This window comes from Notamacropus eugenii, chromosome 5 (assembly GCF_028372415.1).
Source record: "Notamacropus eugenii isolate mMacEug1 chromosome 5, mMacEug1.pri_v2, whole genome shotgun sequence".
In the NCBI taxonomy this organism is placed as follows: domain Eukaryota; kingdom Metazoa; phylum Chordata; class Mammalia; order Diprotodontia; family Macropodidae; genus Notamacropus; species Notamacropus eugenii.
The window spans coordinates 220860176-220872366 of NC_092876.1; the positions used below are offsets into that span (position 1 = coordinate 220860176).

At 44.9% G+C, this 12191-nt stretch overlaps 1 protein-coding gene across 1 annotated transcript; it reads left to right on the top strand.

Moving 5' to 3' along the window:
• Positions 1-1926: 1926 nt before the first annotated feature.
• TBR1 (T-box brain transcription factor 1) lies at positions 1927-10669 on the top strand. The gene is made up of 6 exons (XM_072612155.1): positions 1927-2963; positions 3559-3713; positions 4069-4190; positions 4853-5011; positions 6157-6218; positions 9628-10669. The coding sequence occupies exons 1-6, from the start codon at positions 2272-2274 to the stop codon at positions 10475-10477; spliced, it is 2040 nt and encodes a 679-aa protein (XP_072468256.1). The 5' UTR covers positions 1927-2271; the 3' UTR covers positions 10478-10669.
• The last annotated feature ends 1522 nt before the right edge of the window (positions 10670-12191 follow it).

The window sequence follows — 12191 nt, forward strand, 5'->3', positions numbered from 1 at the left end:
CCTCTCCCCACTCCTCATCCCCCTTTGCTTGCAATCCAAGGCCCCAGTTGGTAGTCTTTGAGCCTGTGGCCCTACCCATTACATACTTAACCCGTGGCGCAAAATATTGTGGGTTGACCACCTTAGGAAGACTTTAGATTTTAACCACTGTGCCCAGAGCTCTTAAAGTTAAGGAGCCTGGTTGACCAACCCCTCCCCTTATATCTACCATTCCAATGCTACAACTCTGGTCTCCCAGTTATGGCTGATGCTGGCTACCAAGGAGGTGTTGCTCCTGCAGAGATGAGCTCGCCCTGACTACAGAACAGGAGTTCTGGGGAGACAGCTTGGCTGAGCTATCGTCTCCCTCCCAGAAACACTGGCAGGCAAGAAGCGAGTACCCCCTCCCAACACACCGCCAGGAGCACTTCTAGGCGCTGTTTCGTTACCCATTCCCGGCCTAGCTTCCCTCCCTCTGCCCAGGTGGGTGACTCCTCCTCTCAGGCTGAGTGCAGGGGGGAAGCCCGCTCTATCTCAGCCACCCCGCAGCAGTCGCTGCGGGCTGCAGAACAATGAGGCGGAGAGAAGAGAGAAGGATAAAGGGTGGGAGGTGCGCGCACGTCAGTTCGAGCGCACTTTGCGCTGGCTCCCAGAGCACTGGCGCACCTGCTGGTGGACAGAGCTGAGCGTCTTTCCGAGGGAGAGTTCACAAACCTGTCGGGACTGAACCTCGATGTTCAGGTTACGGCTCCTCCTCTCCTTCCTCACCCACCGCACACAGCCTGGAGAAGAAAACGGCAGGAGGGCGGGGTTGAGGGTGCACCGTACAGTGGAGACGCAGGATTGATTAAATTCTCTCCCGCTATGACCGCTTCCCCGAGCCAGAGAGCGCTGGGCGTCTTTTATCTAGCTATGACAATGATTTGGGAATAATCTTATTCCCCGTATATACCAAGGTCGCTTCAGGCCTTATTCTTATTATTCTTCAAAACCCCCTTTAAATTAGGGATTTCTTCCCCCTCCCTTTTAAAAATCAGACACAGGTTAATTTTCTCTCTAGATCTAATCTATTCCCCCGCCCCTCCTTAGTAATGATCAGAGTTTTGACTACTTCCATTTTGTGTCTACCAAGACCACTGCTTCTGACAATTGTATTTACAAAGGGAACAATCCCCTTTCCCTAGCGTTGCTTCTGATCTAGTGGCCACGCCAGGGGACCTCCCATGGCCAGAAATGCGGAAGCCTGAACATCACATCAGTTAGATGCTCCTCAGATCATCTGCATTCAAGCACAGAGATAAAATATTTATTTGCTTAAGAACCCGCAAACATCACTGCAAATACATTAAGGCATTTCCAGCTCAACAGCTTATTATTATTTCAAAACCTAAAAATGAGATCATATATTGTCACTGTATCTGTAGTCAACCCGAAGTGGGTGGGTTGGTTACTGCTGTTGCCCACTCTGTCCCCTCCCACATCACACTCATTCTCCCTACCACGACCACTCCAAGCAGCGGCTAATTCTTGAAAAGAAAGTGGGGGGGGGGGGATATAGTGAAGGGGGAGGTATAAGACACACATGACCCATTCACAAAGGGCTAACTCAGGTATTGTGTACTTTTGTATTAGCTGGAAAAGACAAATTCTGGAACTTTTACAGGGTTAGTTGAGGCCACCGGCTCGTGGTTTGTATACTTTGCACTTTGAAAATGGTTACATTCAACTGAATATTTGGCTCATTCAAAACTGAAAAGTCTCCCAACATCGAATCCCCTCCCCCGTCCCTCCACCCAAAAGAAGGGAGGGGGTTGGAAAATGTTTAGTAAATGCAAGTCTTTTTGAATTTTCCTAACGCAGTGGTCACAAAGCTTAAAGGTGACACAACAATGATCACGTAGAAGCAACACACACACTCCTCCCCCCCCCCCCCCACTGCCCACAATAAAATCATCTCCTTCAAATTGCCATGATCATCGCGACCAGGAGCCAGGTGATTATCCTAATTAATGTCTATCTAATTAAATTACTGTCAGCAGTTAACCAATGGCAGGAGCCGTTTCATCGGCTGCACAGGCAGCAAGATCAAAAGTGAGCCTTTTCTGATTGCTGCATAGTGTCAATTGGCCAATCTCTTCTCCCAGGGAAAAAAAAAAGTAAATCAAACCTTTGAGAAGCATTTGCTGGTTGAAGTGCTTTCCGTCTAGTGAGGGGGTCTGTGGATTTCTAGTTTATGATAAATAGCACTTTAAAAACCAGGGAAGGGAGGGCGATTGCTCTGGTTCTAGAGCTATGCAGCTGGAGCACTGTCTTTCTCCTTCTATCATGCTCTCCAAGAAATTTCTCAATGTGAGCAGCAGTTACCCACATTCAGGCGGATCTGAGCTTGTCTTGCATGATCATCCCATTATCTCGACCACTGACAACCTGGAGAGAAGTTCACCTTTGAAAAAAATTACCAGGGGGATGACGAATCAGTCAGATACAGACAATTTTCCTGACTCCAAGGACTCACCAGGGGACGTCCAGAGAAGTAAACTCTCTCCTGTCTTGGACGGGGTCTCTGAGCTTCGTCACAGTTTCGATGGATCTGCTGCAGATCGCTATCTCCTCTCTCAGTCCAGCCAGCCCCAGTCCGCTGCCACTGCTCCCAGTACCATGTTCCCTTACCCCAGCCAGCATGGACCCGCGCACCCTGCCTTCTCTATCGGCAGCCCCAGTCGCTATATGGCACACCACCCCGTGATCACCAATGGAGCTTACAACAGCCTCCTGTCCAATTCTTCGCCACAGGGCTATCCAGCGGCGGGTTATCCTTACCCTCAACAGTATGGGCACTCTTACCAAGGAGCGCCTTTCTATCAGTTCTCCTCTACTCAGCCGGGACTGGTGCCCGGCAAAGCTCAGGTCTACTTGTGCAACAGACCACTCTGGCTGAAATTTCATCGACATCAAACAGAGATGATCATCACCAAACAAGGAAGGTAAAAGCCACATTCGTTGCTGCTGCTGAGGCTCTTCCAGCCACTGCCTGCTGGGCAAGCGGACAGTCCGCATAATGGTGGAGTCTGAGGCAGCGAGGGTCGGGAGGGGGGGATATCGGAATTGGAGTGGTATGCACCCCGATTTTCCTAGCTTTCAAAAAGTGGAGGTATCTATGTGTGTGGGTGTGGGTGACAACTCCGAGGGCAAAGGTGAGATTTAGAACAAAGATCTGACATGCCAGGGTGGGAGACGGTAAAGGGCCGTTTGGGCGCGGGCACCTGGAGAAGGATGAATTCTTCTCCTGAGCTGGTGTGCGTGCTTTCTTGCCTCTCTCCTCCGGGGAAAGAGGGAAGGTCTGCCGCTCATGCCACTTGACTCCCTCTACACTCATTCCCCAGGTCCTTTACGAATTTTTTTTTCTCTTTCACATGGACCTTTCTTTAACCCGGAAAGCTATGCTGCCATAGCAAATTTTATCTTTGCTTCTGGGGCATTGTTTGTGTTTTTTGGTTTTGCATAAAATCTTTAACATTAATGGTTCTTTCTTCCGTTATCTTCTTCTTCTTCTTCTCTCCCTCCTTTTAATTTAAATAGGCGCATGTTTCCTTTTTTAAGTTTTAACATTTCTGGTCTGGATCCCACGGCTCATTACAATATTTTTGTGGATGTAATTTTGGCGGACCCCAATCACTGGAGATTTCAAGGAGGGAAATGGGTTCCTTGCGGCAAAGCGGACACCAATGTACAAGGCAAGTTCTTCCAATTAACACTTTTTTCTGACACATATTTAGGTGAGAATGATTAATTAAAGCCTTTGTGGACTGGCTCGAGCGACTTTAAAAACGATTGGCCAATTTTTTTTTTTAAAGAAAAGGAGACAAGGAAAGGGGGTAAAGAGAAAGGAAAGGGGGGGAGTAAATTATGCAAAAGCTATTTTAATCATTTACAGCTAATAAAAAGAAAAGAGTGCCTCCTGAAAACTCCCATCTAATATGATTTACTGACTCAAGGTGTATGTTTGCTTGTGTATGCATGTGTGTTCTTGAATGCGGTGTCAGGGAGTGGGGCTGTGCATGTGTAAGCAATGTGTGTTTGTTTCTCTAGGAAACCGGGTCTATATGCATCCCGATTCCCCCAATACGGGGGCTCATTGGATGCGCCAAGAAATCTCTTTTGGGAAATTAAAACTTACAAACAACAAAGGAGCTTCAAACAACAATGGCCAGGTCAGTGAAACACACACACACACACACACACACACACACACACACACACACACACACAGCCTTCGCACACTCTCCTAAGCTCTTAAAAGCAACTACCAGAAAGAAAAACAAATAGTAATATCTAATTCATAAATGAAATTATCCCTTCCCTCCGCCCGCCCCCCACCTTCGCCTAGAATCAGAAGCTTTTCCACCTTTTTGTAGAAAGATAAGGATTTGGTGTTTTTATGTCCTTTAAAACTTCATTTCAATCCCCCAAAATGAAATGAACAAAGAAACGTGGATAAATCTTCCCTTCTTACCCTACATTCCTCCAGCTTCCTAAATACAAATATCCAGTTGATTGATTTCTGAAAAGAGAACTGGATTTTTGCAGGTTGGGTTTGAGGTTTGACCCTCCTTCGGGTGGGGAAAGGAGATGGACTGATGGGTGGATGTTTCGGGTCACATTTTCCTGAGGGTTATCTAGTCGGAACTCTTCTGACAGCTGTGAGATGGTAAGGTCTTATTCCTAGTTACCAGACTAGCGAGGAGGGGCAAGTCCTACAAAATATCTGATATGCTTCATACGGCATACATACGCGCACATGCACACAGTCACATAACAGACCCAGTGTTTTAACTTGCCACTGGATTTCTCCCCTTTTCTCTCCGCTCGACAGATGGTGGTTTTACAGTCTTTGCACAAGTACCAACCCCGGTTGCATGTGGTGGAAGTGAACGAAGATGGTACTGAGGATACCAACCAGCCAGGGAGGGTCCAGACGTTCACCTTCCCGGAAACACAGTTCATAGCGGTCACCGCCTACCAAAACACAGATGTAACTGGGCTTGTACATTCTACTTGAGACAGGCATCACCCCCGGTTCCGGCAGCAGCAGCAGCAGCAGCAGCAGTCGCAGTCACAGCATTTAGCTATAGCAGGAGAGGCCGGATGAGCGCCCTCCAAAAATTTGCAGGCAGGAGGAGAATACGATTGTTTATTACTTCTGACTTTGGGGACCGGTTTTGTTACTTAGGTGGTATCCAGAATTTCTGGCAGCCTTAATTCGGGGACTTAGAATTTGTTCTGTAAACAAGAACAGAAAAAAAGCTGTTCCCTCAATTTCTCTCTCTTTGCAAAACAAGCAGATTTCCCCCCTCCCCCCCTGCATTTTCATTCTTGGCAAGCGCCATCGTTTATCATAGAAAATCAAAACGCCTTTGAAACGGTTTCCTAGGTGGGTAGGACTGATGGCTAAATGGAACAAAAATCACCACCTTGGGAGACTGAGGAAACATTCATACACACATACATACACAGAGGCATGTGAAAACTATAATAAAACATGTTATGGGGGTGGGGGGATACTCAGAAGAAAATCAGCGCCACTGGTCAATAGAGCATTTTCAAAAGCAAGTTTTTAAAAGCTGGCAATAGCTGCTGTTGTCTGGGATGGGGGTGATGGTGCTTTTTTATATAGTAAAACTTTTATTTTATTAGTAGTACTTTCATTTAAATGAAACTTGAATTAAATGTGTAAGATGAATTTTCTCTGATGTGCAACTGCTACCAAACTCATCACAGTCTTTTAAAATGTCGCCAAAAGGTTTCAAATATTCAACATCTGGCCATAAATTCCATCTCTCTGGAAATATTTTTGACTGACAAAATAGATTGCTTTAAACAAGCATTTGTAATATAAATGTATATGAATATGTGTATATATATACATATATACAATTCTACATAAACTTAGAGCACAAACGAATTAAAAAGCATACATTTAATGTGGGCCTTTTGTTTAAGTGTACTTACTACTAATATGAACTTTCCCTTTCCCCTTACCCTCCCCAGCCCAAGTGTTTAAATAAGGGAAGCGTGCACCTAATGAAATTATTCTTGTAATAATTGACCGACTATATATTCTCAAAAGTACAATTTCTCTGATTTGGCACATAAATATTGATTTTTTTTTCTCCGCAGATTACGCAATTGAAAATAGATCACAACCCCTTCGCGAAGGGTTTTCGGGATAACTATGACACGTAAGTAAATTTGCTTCTCTGTTGTTTCACTTTTTGGGGTCACACTAATAAGTGGGACGCTTATCAGTTTATAAACTGTAGAATTGTCAAATAAAAAGCTTTCAGGAGCTGAAGTGTACGAGGACGTGGTTGTGGCGGTTCTTTTTTCTTTCCCCTCCCTCTTTTTATTTGTCCCACCCATCTTTGCAGAGGTTCCTTAAATTGGTTATATTTTGGTATGGTCCAGGTGTTTTGAACTTCTATCTTTAGCTTTTATCTGAATTGAGATGTTGTTCAGTTGGTAGTGGGACTTTGGCTTGGTTGGTGGAAGATGGCTTTGCCTCTGGGTGCAGTCCTGTTGTGTGTGTGGCTGCAGATGCTTAGCTCAGATTGTCTGTATCTGAAGCCTGTCCGGGATTCTGCCCGAAACTGCACGTTGCTTTGGCAGTTGTGAGAGTTTTATTGGCATATGTGACATATTATTTACACACTTTCAAGTTTCCTGTAATAGCGTTTCCTGTGCATTATTGTGGACTAAATAAAAATGTGTAGCAGCCTACAGCTAATGTGATGAACTGCTTGCTTTAGCAGTTTGAGTCTGGGGAAAGATGTGAAGCGGTATTTGGTACACATTTAAATGGCGTCAAAAGGAAATTATTTTCCCCTAAATTTTTACTTTCTCGATGTGACTTGAAAAACTTGTGTCTATTCCTTTCCCTTCTCTTTCCCCCTTTCATATCTGTCCGTCTTGCCTTATTTAATTTCTCCTTCTTTGGGGTCAAAATTTCAGTTTAAGTCCTTTCTGAGCTCACTGTACATCAAAGCATTAGTGTAGGGGACCAGGCTTCGTGGCTCAGGGTTTGGATGGTGGTGGATAATGAGTTCTAAATCTGGATTTCAAAGAAGTGTGGGGATTCCCCCTATTTTTTCCTTGACCATATAAGGGAAAGACACAAGTCTTAATTAGATGGCTTGCTCTCAGTGTCTGGGATACTGCCACGAAGTTGTAGCCGCCCTCTGCGTAGGATCAGATTAAATTTGCAGAGAAAAATGAAACAGAGCTGCGGCTTCATTTCCAGCTTCGGGCAGATGCCACCATTCCTTAAACCCCTAAACCCAATCTGTACTGGAACTGCTTCTGCTGTGAGAAGCAGTTTAGGAAACTGTGGGCCTAGAGGAGGGTGACTGATAGTGTTACATATTGCTTCATCTTTTCCTTTAAAAAAACCCAGCAGAAGTGTTATTTTTTATCATAAATATTATTCCAAAGTAAATATACTCCCCCTATTTTTGTCCCCCCTTTATGAAGTGGGAGTCATGGGACAGTGTTTGCAAAGAGTTTTAGCTAAAATATAAAAGATAGGCAAATTCAAAATGTGTTGGTGACCAGGGATATTAGAGAACAGACCTTTGGAATCCTAGTTTTTTAAAAATTTTATTAACATCTGTTTGAATGCATTTAGTGTTGCAAATGGGCCCAGGATTCCCAAGGGGTTCAGACCTAGTTAAACTGTCAGTGGATGGTTAAACCAACTTTTGACAATACTGTTTCTGTATCTCAGTAAATAGAGAAGATAGGCATAGTTGATTATTTTTGTTTCTTTCCAGCCCCCTTATTTCTAATTTTTGAAATACAATTAAATTTCAAGACAGAAATTACATACTTTGAGTATTCTGAGCAGAGGAGCCCTTTTATCTCTTAATGCTCCCCCCCCCCTCCAAATCCTAATAGGCTAAATGCTGCAGAAATCTGTTTTAAAAGGAACTTGCTTGGAACTTCATCTTTTTCCCACTTTGATTTTAAAATCAGTTGATGTTTACTATGAAAAGGTATTTTTCACAACTATGCAATTTTTCCCAAGCAAAAAAGAAATATTACTTTCCTTCCTTCCTCCTCCCTTGTACTCAAATTCTGAATGTTCCTTTGAATTATTTATTGTTTTTTTGAAGGCAGATCTCTGAAAAATCAGATTTCAATTTTGGTGCTATCTTTGGAGGATTCAGCAGTTATTTTATGACCAATAAGATCCTCTCCCTCAAATGGAACTGAGATATGAGAATACTGTTGCTCTCCTTTAACTACCCCACCCCACAACTGTTTTAAAGATGGATTGATGACCATTTTAGGGTTCCTGCATTACTTAACTGAAGGTGGAGGATTTTTGTTGATTTGTAGGTGGATACATTCCTATTCATCTAACAGCCTTTTCCTCCCTCAAATAATCTCTAATGAGGTCCTATTAGCCTAGAGGCCTATGCTTATTCTCTAAGAAAGTCATTCATGCCACTATAGGCCAGCACAGCAGCTGCCAATGACCCAAGCCTAGCAGTTAAAGCCTTTTGGAATTGCCTGGGGATAGTTGGCTAGGGAAAGGTTTCAGCCTCTATTTTTTGACAGCCAGACTCAAGGCTCCTCCTACCTGTGTGACATGGAGGGCAAGGAAGAACAATGTGCAGGGAATGATGGGTGAGGGAAATATTTTTCTTTGTAAAAACTTTAAATAATTTCCCTTTCATAGTTTCATAATTATCTCTGCAAGTAACGATTCCTTTTTGGTTTTTTTTTGGTGGGTGCGGAGGGTAAAGAGAAAGAAATAGAAGACTAAAGAGTGTCTCCAAGATGTTCTAGCAGTAATTTCCTACTCTGGAGGTTGGCTAGAGACTTTTCTTTCAATAATCCCTAGTGGAGGCACATACATCTACATTTCTTATATTATTTATACAAGAAAAAGGAGAGATGAATGTGCATGCCTTTGAATTCTAAGAAGGTATGGATGACTTTCTAAGGGACTTAATGAAAGTGACAGAAAGAGTGGAAGGAGAGTGATCAAGAGAGGAAAAGGTAGAGAGAAAGCAGAGCCTTTGTGTAAAATATCTCTCAAAAACCTTCGGAAGTATCCCCAGAGTGTAGAAACCTCTTGACCACACAGAGAAGGCCTGTTAATCCCCAATCAGGCTGGTTGAGTGAATATGCATAAATATGTTTTGACCAAACAAAGGGCGAGAGAAGACCTTCAGTTAGCTTCCTCTGCCCTTGAACTGCATGTTTTGGAAGGACTTTATTGCGTGACAAAAAGACGGAGAGAAGGGGGACGAGGTAGTAGTAGTTGTGTACTCCTGCGTCTTCCTTATGCCCATGCACACAGATCTTTTCCCTTCCTTGTGGGTCAGTGATTTCCTAGGATGGGGATGAAGGGATCCGTGCCCTCCCTTGCTCTTCTCATCTCCACTCCACATCTCCATAGGGGATGGCTTCTTGAAATTGGGCACGGCCACAGTAGGGATGTCTACTTAAGTGTGTGGGGGAGGGAGGGAGGGAGAAAGTTAGAGTTCCTTCTCTTTCTCTGACCCTGGGGCCCTCTTCCTCCTCTTCTTCCATGGACACTGCGTGCCATTCCTTCCGTTTCTTTCTGTCTCTCCCTCCCGATAGGATCTACACGGGCTGCGATATGGACCGCCTGACTCCTTCGCCCAACGACTCTCCCCGCTCGCAGATCGTGCCGGGGGCCCGTTATGCCATGGCCGGCTCCTTCCTGCAGGACCAGTTCGTAAGCAACTACGCCAAGGCGCGTTTCCACCCCGGGGCCGGGGCCGGGCCAGGCCCAGGCTCAGACCGCAGTGTGCCGCACACCAACGGGCTCCTGTCGCCCCAGCAGGCCGAGGACCCTGGGGCCCCGTCGCCCCAGCGCTGGTTCGTCACGCCAGCCAACAACCGGCTGGACTTCGCCGCCTCGGCCTACGACACGGCCACTGACTTCGCGGGCAACGCGGCCACCTTGCTGTCGTATGCCGCGGCGGGCGTCAAGGCTCTCCCGCTTCAGGCTGCAGGCTGCACTGGCCGGCCCCTGGGCTACTACGCAGACCCGTCGGGCTGGGGGGCCCGCAGCCCCCCGCAGTACTGCAGCAAGTCCAGCTCCATGCTCTCGTGTTGGCCCAACAGCGCAGCAGCGGCCGCTCGCATGGCCAGCAGCAACCCCTACCTAGGCGAGGAGGCGGAGAGCCTGGCTACGGAGCGCTCCCCTTTACCCCCGGGCTCCGAGGACTCCAAGCCCAAAGACTTGTCCGACTCCAGCTGGATCGAGACTCCGTCGTCCATAAAGTCCATCGACTCCTCTGATTCTGGGATTTACGAGCAGGCCAAGCGGAGGCGCATCTCGCCGTCTGACACGCCGGTGTCCGAGAGCTCGTCTCCCCTCAAGAGCGAAGTGTTGACCCAAAGGGACTGTGAGAAGAATTGCGCCAAGGACATAGGCTACTACGGCTTCTACTCTCACAGCTAGACTTGCCACCCGGCAGCACCGCCTAGGCCCCGCTACAGCCCCAAGGCTCCCTTTCATCTCCCCCAAGGCCAGACCCCGACACAACTTTCTTCTTCCCTTTCCTCTTCCACTCACTACCACTCCACCGTCCGCATCTCGTTCATTTTCTTTGGGCCCTACCCACCACTGCTGTCTTCAGTGAATAAATGCAGGTCTCCGAGTGTGTTTTTAACCTTTTTTTCTTCCCACAGCAACCTCCACAGTTAGCGCATTAATCTTCAACTTTAGTTATAAACCTTTGCCCCTTTAAATGTCCCTGTCTTTCCTCCTTTCCAAGAAATTGTTCTTATCTGTCTCCACCCTGCCTTCTCTTCTCTCTACTCCCCTTCTTTGGCCCACTACTTTTTTCCCCACTCCATTTACTTGTAATGAAATCCTTCACCTTTGGGAGATCTGGACAGTCCTTGGTTTTGCCAGGCAAAAGCCAAGCAAGTGCTATAGGAATGCAGCAATTCCAATCCTTTCCACACCTTTCCCCACCCTTACCCTCATTAATAAGTAGGACGCCTGACTCTAGAACCTGGAGCCCATACAGCACCTCCTTCCTTATCCATGAATGGATGGATGGATGGTAGGGATGTTAATAACCTTAGTGGAACAAAGCCTGTGAAATGTCTGTACATAGTGTTAATTTATTGTAACGAATGGCTAGTTTTTATTCTTATTGTGAAGGCACAAAACCAGTTCATGCTTAACTTTATTTATTTATTTATTTTCCTTGAGAGATGGTTAACTATATTCTAGAGGCTCTGGTAATGTAAAATGGCCAAGAACTATGGCAATGAGTAATGGGTTTCTCACTTCTCTGCAATCCCTCCATGGAATAATTTATCCTGTGCCCTAAGTGCACACAGCTAAGGAGTACCTACTCACCCTAACTCCTATAAAGAATGGGAATCTGTTTTATAGGAAAGTTAATTAAATGGCATGATGCCTCCAAAAAGCAAAGTTAACTGAATTTGTTTTTTTTTTTTCAATTCCTAAATCGAATAGCTCGACATCAGCAATATTATTTTGCCTTATTTGTTTTTCCCAAAGTGCCAAATCCATTACTGGTCTGTGCAGGTGCCAAATATGCTGACAAACTGTTTCTGAATTTCTCTTCAGTTTTCTCCCTCTTTATATGCTGTAAATCTTTGTAATGAATACTCTAAAACGATATAGATGATTGAATTGTTGGTAACTATAGTGTAGTCCAGTGAAGATGAATTGTGTGAGTTGTATATTTTACTGCTATTTTAGTTTTGAAAATGATTTTTCCCTCTAACCTAGAAAACAGCTGAAATCTGACTTCCTTGGAAAAACACTAGCATTGGTGCGAGTAAGACTGATTTTTTTCCCTCTTGTAAGTCTTGTTACATTTGATAAGGAACATTAATCCCCCTGGAAGTAGATTAGTAGGAGTTCGAATGTTGTGTAGCAAACTTATACAATTTTTTTGGTATTTTAAATTATAACGTGAAATATGCATAATAATACACAATATTCAATCTAGATTCCAGTCCATGGGGGGGATTTTCCTAATAGCGATTCAGGGTCTAAACGTGTGTATATTTTTGACTCTTCTGTAAATCTAATGTTGTGATTTTTATATTTGTTACGTTTTGTCTGTGAACTGAATAATTTATACAAGTACAAGCTCCACTGAGAAATGTTTTGTTTTTGCTCGTTTGTA